Below are 20,394 nucleotides of genomic sequence, written 5' to 3' on the forward strand. Positions count from 1 at the left end.
GGTCTGGGAGGATCCCACGTGCCGCGGAGCGGCTGGGCCCGTGAGCCATGGCCGCTGAGCCTGCGCGTCCGGAGCCTGTGCCCCGCAATGGGAGAGGCCACAACAGAGGGAGGCCCGCATACCACAAAAAAAAAAAAAAAAAAAAAGGAGATGTCAAATAGTTATACATCGTATAAAGAAAATAAAGCTATGCTGAAATAGAGAGTGCCTGATGGGCCACATTAGATTGGAAGGTCAGAGAAAAGCTCAAAGGAGGTGACATATTAGGTGAGTCCTTAATGACAAGAATCAGCCCTGGCAAATTCTAGGAACCTGCACCCATAGAGGGAAGAACAATTAGGGCAGATGCAAGGAGCATCTTGTGTTTGAGAATAAGAAAGACTCCCAGTGTTTGTGGACTTTACAAAGCAAGAGCGAAAGTGGTAGGAGATGAGCTCAGAGAGAAAAAAAGCAGCAGATCACACAGGGTGTCGGTGGCCTTGGACAGGGATTTGGAATTCATTCTAAATACTTAGAAGCCACTGGAAATACTTGAGCAAATAAGTATCAATACTATCAACTCGTCAGGCCCTATTTCCCAAGATGACGGTTTCATTTGCAAAAGGCGGACTGAGAGATGTGTGCTTTGCTGCCGCTCTCAAACTTTGTGGGGGGACCTAGCGTTGAGCATAGTGGGGGGCTGGTGATGGAATCAACACCAGTGGGGCTCAGAGAAACCTGTGCTGTTGTTGTGGGGAAGGAAATCAACTTGCCGGAATTCTACTCCACCAGTTGCCAGAGCCCTATCAGTACCCTGGGCCTTGCAGAGCCCCCTGCTTGTGTCTCTGCTGAGCTCTCATTAGACTGTGAGCTTTATGAAGCAAGCAGAGTATTCATTGACTCCTTTGTTCCCCCAGCGTACTGCACAGTGATGCACTTGATAAGTGTCCAGCAGTTGCTTAGTAGAATTCAAAGCAAACAGAAAATGTGCAGTTGATACTACTCATCTTGCCCTGCTTCCAGAAATGCCAGCAAGCTTCATGGGGAGGGAGCCAACTATGGGCCCAAGATTTGTTGAGTTCACCATTTTAACAGATAGGCTCAAGTCCACTGCTTTAGCCATCTGTAATTTTACTAGAATCTATTTTTGCTAGACTATTGCAAGCCATGAGACTCAAGTCTGACCCCCTTCTGAATTAAAACTATACTCATTGGTCTTCATTTATTGACATCTAAAAGACAATCCCACCTCCTAAATTCTTCTTCTTGCATGGTATATGTAAATGACTAAGCACAAAGGAATAATCTGATAAGAGAAAAATGAATATCACACTTACATATCCATATTCCAAATCCCAGCACCAGCAGTAATTGCAAAACCTCACAAAACACGCTCGGAGAAAATCCCCAATGAGAATTGTGACATAGGTGGTCAGAACATCAGAAACGGTCAGCCGCACAAATTCCTGTTGAGATATCATCTGTATTAAAAGGAGCATTTCTCCCTTCAAATGGTCCTAATGTTAACATCGAATTTGTCATGCTTTCTAAATAGTACTAACTTGAAGACTGCAACTAATGGTAAAGAAACTAGTTAGGCATATCTTGCAAGTAAAAAATGTTTCACCCCTATTTTATTAGTCTAAAAATAATTATTTCCTGCACCAAAACCACTGTATCAGAAGTCTTCCTACTGAGAAACTTTTATAAGCATGACACGAGAACACAAAACAGGAAAATAATGACAAAACAGAAGTTTAAAACTTGAATCTCGCAAACAGCAGATAATAAAATAAAATAAATTTATTTATAAAATAAATTTTTTATTTATAAAATTAAAAGACAAGCTTGGAAAAAGTACTTGTGGCGTATGTGATGGAGAACTAGTTCTTCTAACACATTAAAAACTTTTACCAATCAGTACAACAATAGATGGGCAATTCAATAAGGAAAAAAATGGCAAATGGCACAAATAAGAAAGAAGAAAATATACAGTTAATTAAAACATTCAAAAATACCTAAATCCCACATTATAAAAATACAATTAAAACAATAAATTGTTGCTCCACACAGTGTTAAATATTTTAAAATCCATGCTTTTCCATATTGGTGAGAGTGTGGTGAAATAGGCACTGTCGTAAACTGACAGTTAGAAGGGAAAGTTAGACTGGTGCAACATTTGTGGGGTGGGGGGACGTTTGTGAAGATCCATCACATTTTAAAGCGTGTGGAATTTGATTAGGAAAATCCACTTCTAGAAATGTATCCTATGGCGGTATTAGCACAAATGTCCAAATCTATACATATAATTATGAAAGCATTGTTTCTCCCAGATCAAAATTGGAAGCAATTCAAATATACTCAAGAGGAAATTAATTAAATAAAAATGGGTGTCTACACAACAGAATATTGTGAGCTCTTAAACAAAGTGCTATTGTGATTGTGGCTGCACAACAATGTGAACATATACCAAAAACCACTGAACGGTGTAATTTAAATGGGTGAGATGTATGATATGTGAACTATATCTCAATAAACTTGTTTAAAAAGCACTCAAATGCTATGTTCTGATAAGAAATGGATTGTTAAAAATTTACAAAATAGGATATGTAGCATGAATCCACTTATTAACAAAAAATCCTATGCCTATATACATGCATGTATATATGTACATGCATAACACGTATATGTATAGAAAAGGTCTGGAAAATCAGAAACTTTTTACCTCAGTGGTGTGGACTTGAAGTTACGTGTAAAATGTGTATGCTGTGGGTTAGAGGGGAAGTTCACTATTTCCTCATGGAACTTATAACAATAGGCAATAAAGATAAGAGTAGACATATAATTATAAATTTTCATTATGATCGTTCTCTTCTGCGCTTTGCTTTCTGCTCCTTCCCAATAATTCGTGCCCTAAGATTGAAGACATGGAATATCTAATAAGTCATATTTTTCCAGAAATACAGTGTTCTTCCATAATAAAATAAGTCTTCTGGTTTTTATTTCCAGCTACCTATAGAATCTCACCTCTAAAATAACTAGTGAGAAAGAATCACATCATAGGGCAAGGCCCATTTGACTAGCGGTTAACTGGTTCATTTCCAGTCCCATACTTCAGAATAACTGAAAAATAACTCCTACTATTGTAAATAGGTGTATAACATCTGCCATAAACAGTAGTTAACTATAATATAAATATATTAAAAGCTAAAAAATTTATACTGAAAACTTTAAACTATAAATGTAAAAAAATTATCTTGGCATTAGTTCCCATCAAAAGTAGTGCCTGTGAGCCAGTAGTATATTTGTGGAAATGCTATCAAAGAACAGGAGTGGAGATGGAAAAGAATGAAACAGGAAAGGAGAGAAAACCTTTACCCAAGAGAGTGTTAAAAGCTGTCACTACTGGGGCAACTGGGTCTTGGTTCTTCTAGGGACCCGCTGAGTAGCCATATAGAATAAGTCTCAGAACTGTCCACCCAAGAGACAGAAGAGGGAAGTATTGATCCACCAGCTCCTATTCCCATCAGTCAGGGACGGCCCCATGTGGTATTAACATCCCACTTGGTGACAGCAGAGAAGCAGGGTAAAGGTGAGAATCTGTATACGACTCAGTTGAGATACTGTCTTGTAACAGCTGCATGCAGTCGTTTGCTGCAGCAACAGCTGGAGTAAAAAGGTGAGTGTGAGGTTTCTGCATAATCCATGTGTCTGTATAATCTGATTCCTGTCTAGCTCTCCATATTTTTCTTTGTCTTCTCTACTCCAGTCCCACTGGCTTTCTTTCATACCCTCAAACTCCATACTTCTTTTGGCCATAGGGCCTTACATGTGGTCTTCACATGTGGTCTTCATGCTACTCAATCTTACTTTACCTCTTGACTCAGTTTACACCAACTAATATGCATCACTACAGCAACACTAACTTAGGGAAGTCCCTCACCTCAATGACTAGGGGCAAGCTTCTCTGACTGCATGCATTGCATTCTTGTAGTGCTTTGTTGCCATTGTAAATTTGCAAATGTTGTATAATTATTTAATTAATGGCTTTGTTCCCTAGAGATTGTAATTGTCACAAGGTCAGAGACCGGGTCCACCTTTGTTCCCCATTGCACCTCCAGTATCTAGCACAATACCTGACACTTAGCCTGCACTCAGTAAATATGGAGTGAGCGACTGAGTGATAGTAAATTCCTGCGGTTATCTCTGAACATAACTTTTCTCTTCCCTACTCTTATTCTCCTTTTCATTCCCCAGGCAATTTGAGTTCAGATTCTAATAACTAGCATCAATTAGAAGTAGGCTGTGAGGGATATTTTTAGGTTTCCACCACCAGGCTGGGAAGACTTCCTCAGTAAGAAAATATTTCAGAGTGGTTTTGAAGTCCTCTACATCCTCCTAAGCATCCTCATCCCAATGGTTGAAATACAATATTTTTCCTAAGCAATGTCCTAACTTTCACATAAAATAGCAGAAGAGGATTCAAACATTATATTAAAATGTAAAAATATTTATTAACATACCATAGAAAGGATACACTGCTTTATAAGAAAGGAAATTCCAAAAATGGTGGTCCAGCCCACCAAGGGAACATCATCCAATTCCAGTTCCTAGTGTGCTAGGATGGGAGCATGGCCTCCACACAGGCCTTCTGCAGAGCACTGCACTCCACACCTCACACTTTACTCTCCTGGCATGTATTTGATCAGTAAACCTAAGAGGCTCATTAGCAAGTGAAGGGAAAATAATAGAGACGGGGCATCACAAAGGGCCACAGACAGCAGATATTCCATGGCAGGAGTCTGGGAGTATGTGTTGATGCTAATTATGTTTCTGGAGGACAGTTCAGCACTATGGAGAAGGACACAAACTCTAATCAGACTTTGTAGGTAAAATTTGGGCTCCTGTCATTGACTTTCTTTAAGGTCTTGAGCAAATTATTTTACCTTTCTAAGTCATAGTCTCCTCATCTATAAAATGGGGATAATGATATAACTTATCTCAGAGGGTAATTTAAAAATTCAAGGAGGTAATGCTTGGCACACAAGAAGCATTCGATAAATGTGAGCTATTATTGTCATTATCTTCAGCTGTTGTCTGCTTTCTCTCCTTTGCCAAAATGCAGACCTAAGTATACAGCTTCAAAGAGTGGTCTCCTAAGAATGGCTCTGCTGCCTACCTATCAAATGTCACTGGAGATGAGACTAAGTGACTACATCTTGAGATTCCCTGGAGAGATAAAGGAGCCACCAAATTCCTATATTCAATTCAAAAAGAGATTAAGTCCCACACTATCCTTGAGGAAAAAGAGAGCAGAGGGCATCCATGGAGAAGAAGAGAAAATATCTGGAATGTTCTCACAGAACAATGAACAAGTCTTTGGGGTTATATCTCCAACATTCCATGCAAAGCAGCTGCCTTTTACTATTTCTTCTGGAATCACTTTGTTTTAAAAGTGGGTAAAATAAATGTTTCAGAACCACAGCCCTTCCCTCCTGCCGCTCCTGCAGACTTTCCCACAAGTGCTGAATGTTCATTTAGAGAAAGGAAGGCGAAAGAGAAAAGGGAAACCCAACTACAAATGGCGGTAAGAAAAGATGATGAAGCAAGGAAAACCACTAGAGACAGGATTTAAAAAAAAAAAAAAAAAAAAGGACAAGACAAGCGGCATGGTACAAGGGCTCCCAAGAAGAAGAATTAAATAATTTTTACTTTATTTTAATTCAGTGTGTGTGGGAGCATCCCAGAAGCTTCTGCATAATCAGAAAATAAGTATTCTAGATTGCATGACGTTCATGTCTAATTAATTGCTGCCTCTGCCTCAGAAGTGAGCAGCTTCCACCTTATTCTTTACAGTTAGTTCTATTAATCTTGTTTAACAGGTGTTTGCCTGGTAAAGGGTAGGTTGCTTAGCCCTCATGCCAGTCTGCATTCTGGGATGTACATAAGAGAATATCTCAAACTCTTTGAGTTTGTGAAAACTACACTTTATATTTTTTCACTTCTCTCAACTCTTGCTGAAGATTTAGGGAGCAGCCTAGATGTGATAAAACAGACTTGTGTTAAGTGCCATGACCAGATTTTGCTTCAAGGAGTTTTAAAACATGGAAACCCATATACTCCTGTGTATTCACTTCCTATTGCTGCTGTAAGAAATTACCACAAAATTAGTGGCTTAAAACAGCATAAACATAAACTGTTCTGGAGTTCAGAAGCCTAAAATCAAGGTGCAGGCATCAGGGCCAAATCTGTGTCCTTGCCTTTTCCAGCTTCCAGAGGCCACCTGCATTCCTTGGCTCATGGACCCCTTCCTCCACCTTTAAAGCGCATCTCTCCAATCTCTGGTTCCACTGTCACAGCCAGTTTTTCTGACTGACTCTTGTCTCCCATTTATAAGCATGTGTCATTTTGTTAGGCTCACCACATAGTCCAAGATATTTTTCCTATCCCCAGATCTTTAACTTAATCACATTGGTAAAGTCCATTTTACTATGTAAGGTAACATATTCACAGTTTCCAGGGATTAGAACATGGATGTTTTTGAGGGGTTATTATTCTGTCTACCACATCATGTATCACAAGCATCTCTCTACCAAGTGCAGGCAGGTTTCATTTCATTTATTATTGCATACATAGTATGTTCCCGTAAATGTGTATGAAATGTGCATGTCTGAAAATCAAGTATTTAATAACATGTAACTGGAAAGGGAAGGGTTTATCTGGTCCCTAAAAGCCTAAAAAATAAAATAGAATCCTTACTTATATCATACATTTTGGACTTGGTCTTCAGTGACGTCTGTCTAGCATTATATACATTTTCCTTACTTTTTCCCACAATTGAAATCACAGATGAGTGGCTTAAGTCAGATGAGTATCTGAAGCTGAGGACATCTAATGATATCTGTATTTGTTTAAATTAGTTTCATAAGACTAATGCTAACTTTCAATTTTCCATTTATCTTACAAAAAAATAAGTACACTGTAAAAAATTATTTCAAATAATTTCCCAAAGACCACATTACTGCTGAAACTGAACTGTTGTCTGACAGAAGCACTATGACATATTTTCAAATGTCTGTCCATCAAGGATGAACCAAAGTCCAAAATCAGTTTATGAAGTACACATGAGGGATGTCAATTCTAATGAGATAAAATTAAAGGCTTTTCAAAATATAAATTGGATTTGTATAGAAATAAGAGGCCTGAAGTAGGTTTTTTGTTTTTGTTTGGTTTGGTTTCCTTTTATTGAACAGAAAGCCATATGAAACATTATCTCTTTTATCTGCTAAAATACCACTAGTCTTGGACTGGGGTCATTTATACAGTCATCTGAAAACAACAAACCTAAAATAGTATTTCCTTTCATGCTTAAGGGGCAATTATTTGACAAAAATTAACAATATTGAAATGAGTATTAGTGTATGCTCCCAAAAGAATCTTTTCTTTTTTTATGGAAAAAAGGTAACACTAACTAGAGTTCCACTTAAATATTTACTTGGGTTGTATCTAAATCTGGGTGTTTTATTATAACACAGATAGATACTAAACATTTCCTCAGACCATTTTAAAATATCCTTCCTTTACATGCAACTGTAAAAGGGGTGTAAAGGTACTACTTACCTGAATGGATGCACGTGAGGACTACAAGAGATAATATATATGAAATTCACAGCCAGCATATGGTGAACAGTCAATAAGTCTCAGCTATTTTCATTAATAAGCAATAAAAAACAGGCCACGCTTTCGGAAGAAATAGTGACCCTGCTCTTTTTTAATCCATTAACTGTTATGCACTTCTGTTTGTGACATTACCTGCCCCACCATTGTTTCCCAGCAGGGTCCTCGAGGTACATCTGCAGGGTGCACAAAAAAGGGTGGCCCAGTGGTATTTCCAGTGAGTGATGCATTGTAGGCCTTGATCATGTTGGCTTCCCACAGGGTAATATTGGCCTTTACTAGCTTCTCCTCTTCAATCTAGAAAGCAGAGTAATGGAAACAAAAATGAAGACAACAGAGATTTCAAAGGCATTTCTGGCAATCTTGAGACTGGGAATCTAACAACATGCTGATGGCAAGGACAATCCAGACACAAGATTTACCTTGTTGTTAATCTCATCCATCAAGGCAAGAATAAATACATACAAGTTGCCTAAAAGAAGAGCAAAAATGCGTCCCAGGAGCCATTTCAGAGCGATGAGGGGATGGTAGTCTTCCAATTCAGCAAATAAGTCAAACAATGTTGGACAGAACATCCCCAGGAGGGACATGACCATGTTCATCTACAAGAAGACACAAAGGGTGAACCAAGTTAATGGTGTTTAAAAATTATTATTGCTTTCCTCCAAATTTGCAAGATTCCAGCTAGATTCCCTTGATATTTTATGAGACTAAAATTATTTCATGCATTTTAAAAATCTGATCTTATTAAAACAACAGAGACAATATTCAACTCATATTTTCAAGATGTACATGTACGTGAGCTTGTGGACGTGCCAGTAATAATAGTGTTTCCTAGTATAATGAGGGATGCGATTTACATTACTTTCTATGCAGAGAACATTTACTGTTATACATGGTAACTGATTCTGCACTTTACAACAAGATTTCCAAAGGAAATGGAAAATGATCTGCTTGAGAAATGAGGTCCAAATTGGAAATACTAATTTGGCAATCATCAGCACATGGGCTAGTTTAATCAGTTAGAATGGATGAATTCCTTGAGATGGGCCCAGGACTAAATACTGAGTTTGCGGGAATGCAAACTATAAGGGGCAAAAAAAAAAAAAAGAAAGAAAGAAAGAAAGAAAATGGAATCGACTCTATCAAAGAAAACAGAGAGAACATTCAGAAAAAACAAAAGGAGAATACATGGCATAATGTCATCAAAGCCAAGGCAGAAAAGTTTCAAAAATGAAGAACTGGCTTATAATGCCAAAGGTAAGAGAATTATGAAAGAGAGAGAGAGAGAGAGAGAGAGAGAATGAAAATATGACAAGCTGGAAATGTGTGGCCCTTATCTCCAGATTGATTGGCACACTTATGATTATATTATTAGGCTAAATTAAGTCAAGGAAAAGAATACAGAGCATGTACTACTTTTATAATGGGGGAAAAAACCCTTTAAATAAAGTTTTAAAAAAGGTTCCAGGTGACTCTGGCAATGTCTTTACCTGAATACCTGGCTCAAATTGTCACTGTTGAACATTTCCCATTTCCCCCGGTAGACTCCATGTTTTGAATGATTAGAACTACCAAACCATATTGAGAAGATAATTGTCAATATGTTTTTCCCTTTTGACTAAGAACATTGTATAAGTATGACCAGCAGAAGCTAAAAGTCAGCGTGACATAATATAAAATCAGCATGATATAATTTCAGCCTAAAGTAAAAACTTGGCAGAGCTAAGCAATCTTATATAAGGTAAATTTAAATTCTGTTTCATCAAATTTGTAAAGTTTTTCATGAATCCCCATTATTACCTTTGTTGGCCCCTAGGAATCAGGGGTCCCCTAAGATGGATATTAACATGTACTTACAAAGAGTGACCCTTTTGATGATAATCAATTATCCCTCCTTTTCTGTGGTTTATTAATACAAAAATATGATCAGTACAAACCATGGACCAAAGTGGCATGATAATTTTGCCTATAAATGCTATCATAACTGCAAGGATAATTTTGAAAGCAAACTTAGTAATGCTTTGAGGTTCCCCTTTGTTTTAAATAAGTAAAATTACTCCACCTAATGACTCTCTGTTTTACGGGTTTCCATGAAGTGTCTATGTTATCATAGTCTCTTAAATATATGGTCTCCCATCTTCAGTGTTACTGCTTCTGAAATACCTAGAATGTTTTTGTTTGGAGCCTTTTGTTGTAAGTAGGTTATACCATTTTCCGTGCAAGATTTTTCTGGGAAATTCTATGCTTATGAAGACTTTCATAATCTGTTTGGTCTACAGGACTCTGCAGAAGTTTCAGGGTGGGAAATCTACACTTCCCACCGCCTAAATCTCCACACACTGAAAATGCCCAAGTTCAAAATGATGCCACATTGTATTCTAGAACATTTTATGAAAGGGAACAGACCCAAGAAACAACACATGACCAGTGATTTCCCGATTCTAAATATCTACCTCTGACCTCTTTTCTTGGACCTGCTAAATGGGCAGATACCCTGAAGACAAATCGCAATCATAATATTTAATTCCTGCCAAAGAGCTGGCCTTCCTCATTTGAATAGTATTTGGAGGGGGAGGTAATAGGGTAAGGAGAGGAGGTGGAGCAGTTAGGCTGCTAGTGAAAAACAGAGAGAGGCCCAGTCTTGCCCAAAGTGGGGGAGGCAATCTGAATGTTTCCAGTGAAATAAACGTAAGAACCCAGGGCTTTATCATTGCTGCTTCAAAGAATTCAGGGGACAATTGGATCTTTCAAAGATAGATGCAGGACCTACAGAGAAAGCAACATAGGGTCATGGAAAGAGTGCTGAGCTTGAAATCAAGATTCCTAAATTTTAACTCTCATTGTTCTCCATGGTTCTGAGACCATGAACACATCACCTAATCTGAGATTCATTATCTCTGTCTATAAAATGTACTGGTTGGAATATGTGCTCTAATCTCTCTTCCAACAGACAGTAGACAGATTTGGAGGTAAGGCTGGAATAGGGACATGTGTGCCGAGGTTGGTTCACTCTCAAGTCAGGATGACAGAGATAGGTAAAGAGTGGCCATATTTCATGTCCCAACATTGAAGCACAACCCACAAAATCTCAAATGTCAGATTCTAAGCACATAAAAAGCATGCAGAGACGAACTTCATTTTTTTCCCACCACCCAAGGGTGTCAGGATCTTGCTGCGCAAATTCCTGGGATCGCTTCACAGCCCAAAAGATGAGGTATCCACTCCCGCCAAGTGTTAGAAACACGAAGAAGTTAGCAAGAAACCTCAGGAATCTGATCAAGTGGACGTTTTCTTCTACTTGGGCTGCTCTTTCTTCTATTATAGCTTCCTGTACCCAGGCAAAACAGAAAGAAAAAAGAAATATCTGAGCTACAAAAAGTGTCATGAACTCAGGAATTATTTCTGCAAACATCAGAAAGTGAGGAATGAAAATGTAAACTGAATCTGGGATTCCACAAACCAGGTGAATATTGCCAGCAAGTGAGAAAAAGTAAGAGAAAGAAGGAAGAATTCTTACAAACTCTGGTTGAGTTAATATTTACTGAGATAGTCTTCATTCTAAAGTCTCTTCTAGTACAGTTTTTTAAAACAACTACAAAATAATACTTTGGAGTCGTTTAAAATATTGGGCTAATGTATTCCTGTAAATAATTAGCGAGCATTGTTCTATTATTTAAAATATCTGATTCTGATTACTAATGGTTGGCTGTTTCAAGCCAATGGCATTGTTTTATTACCAAATTTAGAGAGAAGTAGTGCTGTCATGGGTCATCAATCATTTTTCAGTCATAATCAGAACCCTGCCCAGATCCTGGTAGGAAGAAATGATGAGTTAATCTTTCTGACTCCAATTTTACTCTTAGAAATACCAAGAAAAGGCTCTTGAAGTTGGTATTTTTACCTTAAAGTTCATTGTGATAGAATTGAATTTGTTGTCTGCTGTTTCAGGATTGCCAATCAGGTAGTCCCAGCTGCTGAACACCTTCCAGCTGAAGTTGAAAGAGTTGTCGTCACCACCTCCGTCATCACCAATATTTTTGGTCATCCTATACAAACAGGAAGTTTAATCCAGCAGCCAGAATACAAGCAGAAAGGGAGAGATTAGGGAATAGCAAAACATAATAATTATAGGGAAATTGGAGAAGCAATATCTAAAAGACATATACTTTCAAACAAGTTTGTTCTAATAACCAGAAAATAAAAGTTTATTAAAAAAATTTTTTTGTTTTAATTTTTTAAGCTGTTCATTTTCCAGGCCTTCAAGATTAAAAGACTACTAACCATTGATGATTTTAACAATTAAACAGGTTATATAAAATTACGTATTTTTTATTTGTTTTCCTAGGGTCATATACTAGGCTCTGAAACTTTTGTGGGATAAGGATCTCTTTAGAAATCTGATGAAAACCACCAGGCCCCTCATCAGGAAAAACATATGTATAGACTCTTAAACTGTTGTACACAATTTTAGTTGGTTTCCAGACCCTGTGAAGCCTAGGGATGGATTAACCCAGGTCAGATCAGGAAACTCCTTCACAGATTTCAATTCCCCTTAGAATCTCCTTCCAAAGAGTGATTACACTGAATGCATGGAATTTTTCCATACTCGACAACTCTTGACCAAAAATCAAAATTTTTATACAACTTTAATAGCAAGTGGTTACATATATTCTAATCAGTGATGTTCTAATTTTTTTTTTTTTTTGCTTGGACAGTTTAAAGTACATTTACTTACTTCAGTGGTTAAAGATCTATATTCCACTTACTCCACTTCCTTTTTTTCCCCTACCACTATAAAGGGCAAAATTAAAATATTATATGATATATATTATAAAATGGTCCCATAAGGTTTTAGTTTTTTAAATATTGCAGTGATATGGAACTGGAAAAATGAAAGGAGTACAATGACATAAAGCTGACAATGTAGTTTGGCAGGTATCTCTAACATCATCTAAATTTCCCCACTGTTTAGTCCTATTCCTTACAGAGGCTTCTATATTTCAGATGGGCTAATGTGTTTGAAAAATAACCAAAAATAATTATTCCTTACATCAATCTACCACTTTACCCTTTGCAAATGGTATTGATATGTAATATCATATTTGTCCTTCTCAAAAACTTAACAAGAGGTCACAGTAGTTAATATTATTCTCTTTTTACAGTTGGGGAAGCTGAAGGATAAAATTATGAAGTGATTTTATAAAGGATAAAATTATGAAGTGATTTTATACTTCTGGCCATTATACAGAAGTAAACCACAGGGGTGGGTCAAGGTTTCAGGTGTTCTGACTTCATTCTGGTACCCAAGCTAGGACACCATGAGATATGTTGAACCATACAAAGTGCCTTTTTGTAGGTCAAAAAGGGTTGAAATCAAATATTTCCATTGGATTAACCTAGGGAGAAAATGATTTTTTCGATTAAGCTGCCATCACCCCTTTTTGCACTGTCACTGAGCAAAGGGCAGGGCCTCAAGTAAAACTGACCACTTGACAGATAAGTCTTGAATGGAGCTTTATCACAGGCAAGATTCTGTAGCTGTAGACAGCCTTCCAGAGAAGGGAGCTCTAGCCCGACAAGCAAACAGGGAACTTCTAGTATGTGGAAATTGACAAGAAAGGGAGTGAAATGCTAAAAGGGAGTGACAAGAAAGGGAGGAAGGATATTGAAGACAACCTCTGCTAACAACACATTTTTACTAAGAGATGGCCCTGATAGCTATAAAATATTTCATGTACAGCTCCATTCCTTGTCTGTAGAGAAAAAAAGTGTACATATTTAAACAAAAATTCCTCCTTTTTCAAGGGGGTTATATTTTTGAACAACTGTATCTTTGAGAAGCTACCTCAACATATAATTTTCAAGGAATGATGGAAGGAAAGAGTGGAGGAAGGAAGGGTGACCAACGATCTTGCTTTGCCAGGGACTGAGTAGGTTTCCAGGGCACAAGACTCAATGCTAACGCCAGGAGAGTCCTGGGTCAACAAAGTTAGTCACCCTATCTTAAAATCTAAAAGTGCTTTCTTGGATACCTAATTTTCCTTCCAATTTCCTTATTAATTAATCAAATATAGATATTTGCTTCCCTTTTATGGATGAGGATGCTGAAGACAAAGAATATGGGCAAGAGGACAAAGTCCACCAGTTGCCTAGTTGATTTCAGTATTCAATTTTAGTTTCCCATGATTTGAGTCATGTATCTGATAAAGCCACTCATGTTTATTCCAAGAATGTATTTGTTTGGGGCGAGTGGTGGGGGAAAGAGATGATATAGGATTCTGAACAATCATTTATATCTCATCAGTTGTTCTTCTACCAAGCCTTGCCCCCAGGGCTAGGAGTGGGGTAGGAGTCATAAATCACTTTGGAATTGTCTTGCCATATAGGCCAGTGAGCTTAAACTACTTGCCAATCTGGTAATGAACAACCAAAGGTCCCCTGCCAGAGGGAGGGACCAAAATCAGGCTGGTTTGGGTGGCATAACATGGATGACTTTGAGGGGGAAAATGTAGAATTTGTGCCCTACAGCCATCCTAAATAGCATCTTTGAGCTAACAGGAAAAGTTGCCATTTCCTGTAGAGCTGCACTAGCTAATGAGTTTGCCACCAGCAATACGTGGTTACTGAGCACTTGAAATGAACTAGTGTGAAATATACATAAGGTTTCAAAGACTTAGTACCAAAAAAAGACAGAGAATATCTCAATAATAATTTTAGATTGATTATATGTGGAAGGAATACTTTTGATATATTGAGTTAAATAAAATATATTATTAAAATATAGTCCACCTATGTATTTGTTTAATATAGTTACTAGAATATTTTAAATTATATGTACCTTGTCTTATATTTCTATGCATAATGCTGTTCTAGATGCTTTACACTCATCTGCCAGAAAATTATTATAATAAATGTGCAAATCTATTAATGTATAACTACATAACCATATGTGACTACCCTACTGCTGGGGCTATCATATGACCTCAATTCCTACCATGTTGGCTTTGTTTGGTTTTTCAATAAGCCTATGAATTATAATCCTAATAAAACAGTTAACATTTGTCAATCACCGTATGCCAGCCATGTTCTAAGTGTTTGTATGTACTGACTCATTTTGTCCTCATAGCCATCCTAACATCAAGGTGTTATTACACCTCTATTAGAAACGGGAAAATAGAGCAGTTGAACAATTTGTCAAAGTTCTTTTAGAATGGGCTAGAGCTGGTATTTGATTCCATGAAGAATGGCTCAAGAGCCCACTAGGGTATGTAGCCTCTGCACAATCACTAGAAGAAGCTGAGGACTTGGACATCCATAGACATGCTTCCTCAGTGACTATGGAGACTAAAGGACCAACATGGAAACGATACTCACAAGGCCTCTGTAATGTAACTGTACCCTTGACTTTAGTCCTGCCGAATCAAAATGGCCAAAAGACTAGAAATATCTTAGATTTTTTTGAATGTGGTAGTACTTGATCAGGTAGAAGATACTTTACATACTTAGGGTCTCTGATTACACTTGGACAACTAGATAAAGATTTTGGATATGGGATCTCCATTAAGGCCTTTTTCAAGTCCTGAAAGGGCTTAAAAACTAAGCATAATAGTTTTCTCTGGAGGCACCAATAAGTTTGGCAGGGGACAGGACACAAAGCATGCCAAAGACTGTTCCAGAAAGCTCCTGCTCAAGAGGACTTGGACCCTCCGGTAGAGGTCCTTCCCTGCAATGAAGCAAAAGGCCAATTTACCTTGTGCATAGTTAAATAAAAGGGTGGAGACTTTAATTGAGATGTTTCAACACCTGCTGAACTGGTTCAGAAAATTAGCTAAAGGATGGATTATTCATATTATTTATAGCCCTAAATGACTGTGCTAGGTTTCTGCAGTGTCTTCAAGTGAGGTTTTAAAATTATATTTCAGACAAGGAGAAAAAATGAGCTGCAGTTTCATCAGTTCCCCAATGAAATTCTTTTCCATGCTCTAATAAATCCTCTTCAAAAATAAAACATGACTAGATAGTTGATCATGACTGTCTCGTTGAGGGCCATTTGTTTTTGCTGTCTTACACAGCTGAAATTTTTTGGATGAGTGATTATTCTGGGTTTGTTTGTTTGTTTGTTTTAATGAACAGAGAACAACAGATTCTGTCTATTGAGCTGATTCTGCAAGTCACAAACCTCTCTGTATGCAAAAAGAGGGGTCAGCAGCTGTTTCCCTGTCTTGTTTGAAACATTGATTCACACCTTAAAGTACCAAAAAGCACAATTTTAAAATATGCTTAACCACAGGATAGGCATGCAACCATCACTGTGACCCAGTGAGATGATCAAAGTCCTGTACTTGTGTTCAACCCTTTTGTTTGGGAGATGTAATAGTCTAACATTAGTGTAGGTATTAAAACCACATTTTATCTCTTAAATACTCTGCATTCTCTAGACAGGAAACAGAAAAAAAAATCCAATTCTCAAATTAATTTTTCCATTTGATTCCAGAAATCATTGCTTGCTTCCCAAGAGACCAATGAAACTTACTCTTTAAGGACAACCACAAAGCTGTATCCAATGCACATGATCCCCACCAGAAAATAGGATAGTGGCATTCTGAAATTCATCCATCCAATTGTTCGTTTATTGTCGTAATAGCCATAAAAGAGGACGGAATATTGAGCCAATCCCTAAAATCCAACAACAAAGTCACTTAACAGATGCTGTGAAGAGCAACTCAAAGAAAAAAGATCGACTTCTAAGAGGAATAACAAAATGACATTAATTTTCAAACTTGGGAGATGGCTCTGACATGAGCCCTGTTGTTTTGCTTCATGCAGTGACTGTTTCAGCTGCCACATTGATTGACAGCCTCTTGGTTTACTTGAAATTCAGGGACTTCTAAATAGGCCAAATTTTTAACCAAATATAGGCTTGCTCAGCTGTGGAGGCATTACCGTGAAATGCCCACTGATTGAAACATCAAAACACACTTCATGGTGTCATTAAATTTACAATTTTAAGACCCTGCTTAATATTGGGGGGAGGATCTGAAATGTGCTTCCTCAAAGCCTCATGGCAGGCTTCCACTTCCAGTCACCTGAGCCACAGTTAGATTGGTTCTCCATAAGCCACAGAGGTCACATCTCAGTTCACACTTAGCAAAAACAAGGAGCAGGTGAGACGACATTGGAACCAATATGCACAACCTTCCATTCATCAAGACTATTATCCCCGAACAAGCATGTTTATTCATGAAATTACATGCTGTTTCCCAAAAATTATCTGCCAGGGCTGGAATCACCATCTTCCAAAGCCACCTGAGTAACTGCTCTCTATACACAGAACATGGCATATTCTGACGTTGCTTCCCTTATAATAGTCTTCATTCTCTCCTTCTCTCATTCACTGTGTTCTTCACTCTTAGCTTGGCAGCATTGTTTCTGTATTACTATATATCCACTTCCCCAGCTTCTCTCTGACTTCACCTCTCTGACAATAACTTAAAACTACTATGCCTTGTGAAGTGAGAAGATAATTGCAGGAATAATATCAATCAATAAATTTTTTTGAGCAGGTAGCATGTGCTGAACACCTTACTTCTTCTCACAGAATCCTCACAAGAACCCTCTTGAAGTGGCTACCGTTAGGGGCAATCGTTTTCCTCTACACTTGTTACTTGCCATGTAGAGAAGAACCATAACTGTAAAACTCCCAGCCCCTCTCCACTGCCTCATACTAACCCCAGGGAGGAGAAACTCACCTGATAGTAGAGCATGGATGAGGAATGGGGATGATGTGGGGCACCACTCTTCCTCCTCCTTTGAGATCCCATGCTGTGCTCTGACCCTGTGAGGGGCATCCTGTCCTGGTCTAGGACTGCTGGGTAGGAAGGTCTGCCTCTGAAGCCCACTTGCCCATAAAAAGATGCCATATTCTTTAATATCAGCTTTAACAATAATAAAGATGGCATGTTGACCTCCATCTGTCTAACCCTTTGTCTTATTTCTGGTTAGCTCACAACCTGGGTCGACAAGGTAGGGGGTGTTATTTACCATCACTTCCCCACCCGAAAAAGACTCAATAGCTCTACACCTATTTTACAGATGAAGAAACTGAGCTTTAAAGAAGTTAAGTAACTTGTCCATGTTCACATAGCTAGTACGTGACAGAGTCTGAACCTGAAGGGGGTCTGTCTAATTCAAATCCATATGCTTAACCACTGTGCTATACTGCTTCTCCTATGCTTTCTTTGCCTACCAGGACTTGTATCAAACTAATGCCATATCTACCCAGCAAAACAAAGAAACAAGAAGTCCCTGGACCCCTGGGTTGGTTCAGAGTGGGTGCCAGGACCTCCTGGAAATGATCTAGACACCCCTTTTGAAAAGATTTCAAAGGGCCTCATCTTCACATACATAAACATTACAACCTGACTTCTTTTTCTAATTCATAATGACAGTATTGGGATTAAAAGCCACCTCCAAAATAACATGAAAGGAGAAAGTAGATATGTAACAAACATCTGGTGAGCTTGTTAGGTTAGCACAGTAGCTTCTGGGGCAGCTAACTCACCTGGTGTATTTGTCATTCAGCATATGTTCAATGGCTGCACTTAATAAATATTAGATCACAACCAATGGGGGTAAGAGCCCTTTTTTTGGAATCCTGATTACTTCGCAAAGGTTTCTTCAGTTGGTCTATTTCTACATATGCAGTGAAGCATGTAAACAAAAGAGGAAGTACGGTTGAAGTGCACAATTTTTAAAAGCCTTATCCGATCCATCTCAGTAGCATATTGAGGGGTGGTTTTAAACACACTGAAAGGCTTAAAAGAGGTCTCCCCCTCCCCTTCCACCCTGTGGCCCACCACACGCCACACATCTTTCCCTTTCCCTTAAAACTCCAATAGCAGACATCTGGAAGTGACTAAAATAGCAACGACTCCTAGCCTAGCCAAGGTTCCATTCGGTTTCCATGTCAGCGCACATGGCTTTCCCTGTGGGAGCACTCTCCCATCCCAAAATCTGTGACAGAGAAACCACAGTCAGAGCCAAGTTTCAAATGAGCACAGAAAATTCCTGTCCAACTCTAGGTTCCATGCTTGCACATTGTCTACCAAGACTCTAATTTCTGTTTGAATGCTGCAGCTGGTCTAGTTCACAGAAACCGACACACATCTATGAGAATGCTTTGATGATGCCGTTGCTAGGAATCAACTCATTTATTTCTTTATCTAACTAACTTTTATCAAGAACTTATTTGCCAAATACTATACATAGATGGAGTGGGAGACTGGATTACAGAGGCCCCTAGAAAAAGTTCTGCATGCAAATGTCCCCTTTATAAGTATGTGTCACCTGAAATTATATTAGAGTTGCATCCCTTTGGTGTTTCTCACTACAAATAAATACTCACTGTGAAAGACAACATTCTATCCCCACGATGGTAAATGAGTTTCATCATCCTTAGTAAGCCTTTTTAGTTTGTAGTAACTGTCAGACCATTATTTTGAAAAAAAATCGTGAAGTCAGAACTAGTAGGAAAGGAAGTTATAACTTGTGAACTGTGCCTGCTGAGGGTATGTGAAGGGGAAGTAGTACCACACTAGTAGGAGTATATTTCTACTTTTCTCTGAGCTGTTATCATCATTTATACCTTAGTGTTAAAGAAAGCTTCAAGTATGGATGAAAGATAGGGAATGACATCATTTAAATTCTGATACGCTCGGGACATGGGAGAGAAGCAAGGAGTGAGATGGCTAACAACACCCAAAACAAACCTCGACCAACTTTATAAGAATAGCAGCCAGCCTGGCACTTACGTGGTACATGCTGAGATCCAGCCCCCGGCCACCCTCCTTCTCTCCAACTAGACTTGCCAAGTTCCATCTAATGCTTTGCTCGCCTCCGAGTTTCTTTTCCTTTTGCTCCAACCCAGATCTAGAGTTATAAAACTGATATTATATGGTTCTAAGCTAGGAAGCATGTAGATTACAATGAAGCTGGGCTGAGCCTTCACAGATTCTCTCATTTTCAGTAGAGGAAATGAACTTCTACCTGTCTAAGGGACCCTAGGCAGTGAACTCTGGCCCTCAAAAAGCTGTGAAGTAGACAGTTTTTTTTGGTGCCCATCCATGCATAAAAGGCTCAGAGTGGTTGTCTAATATCACACAGGTAGTATGTGGTAGGATTCAAATCCAAGTCTGTCTAAATACCATGACTGAGTGCTTTTCATTATGCCACACTGCCTTTTTAACCATGCTGGCTTCTGTAAAGAAAACTTCTGTTTGCCTTTTGTGCTATGATCTGCAACTGACACTAATGGTGGGAGTTCTAGATCGTATGCCCAATACCCATTACACATCTCACTCCACTTGGATGTTCCACAAGAACGTTGAACTCAGTACATTTTAAAAGTTCTCCCAGAGAAGCAAGAAGAACTACAACCCTGCAGCCTGTGGAACAAAAACCACATTCACAGATAGACAAAATGAAAAGGCAGAGGGCTATCTACCAGATGAAGGAACAAGACAAAACCCCAGAAAAACAACTAAATGAAATGGAGATAGGCAATCTTCCAGAACAGAATTCAGAATAATGATAATGAAGATGATCCAGGACCTCGGAAAAACAATGGAGGTAAAGATTGAGAAGATGCAAGAAATGTTTAACAAAGACCTGGAAGAATTAAAGAACAAACAAACAGAGATGAGCAATACAATAACTGAAATGAAAAATACACTAGAA

The 20,394-nt window shown here is 38.4% G+C and overlaps 1 protein-coding gene across 6 annotated transcripts in view; it reads right to left on the reverse strand.

Moving 5' to 3' along the window:
- TMC1 (transmembrane channel like 1) overlaps positions 1-20,394 on the reverse strand; it is a 141,109-nt gene that overhangs the window by 27,575 nt on the left and 93,140 nt on the right. For 5 of the 6 annotated variants that reach the window (XM_007106604.4, XM_028493875.1, XM_028493873.1 and 2 more), the window contains 6 exons: positions 16,193-16,335; positions 11,561-11,705; positions 10,793-10,987; positions 8,079-8,258; positions 7,792-7,953; positions 1,317-1,445 (listed from right to left, as the gene is read on the reverse strand). In XM_007106604.4, coding sequence (XP_007106666.3) covers positions 1,317-1,445; positions 7,792-7,953; positions 8,079-8,258; positions 10,793-10,987; positions 11,561-11,705; positions 16,193-16,335 — 954 coding nt within the window. The remainder of the gene's footprint in view (positions 1-1,316; positions 1,446-7,791; positions 7,954-8,078; positions 8,259-10,792; positions 10,988-11,560; positions 11,706-16,192; positions 16,336-20,394) is intronic. The other variant, XM_028493877.1, reaches the window with a different exon arrangement.

This window comes from Physeter macrocephalus, chromosome 9 (genome assembly GCF_002837175.3).
Source record: "Physeter macrocephalus isolate SW-GA chromosome 9, ASM283717v5, whole genome shotgun sequence".
Classification (NCBI taxonomy): Eukaryota; Metazoa; Chordata; class Mammalia; order Artiodactyla; family Physeteridae; genus Physeter; species Physeter macrocephalus.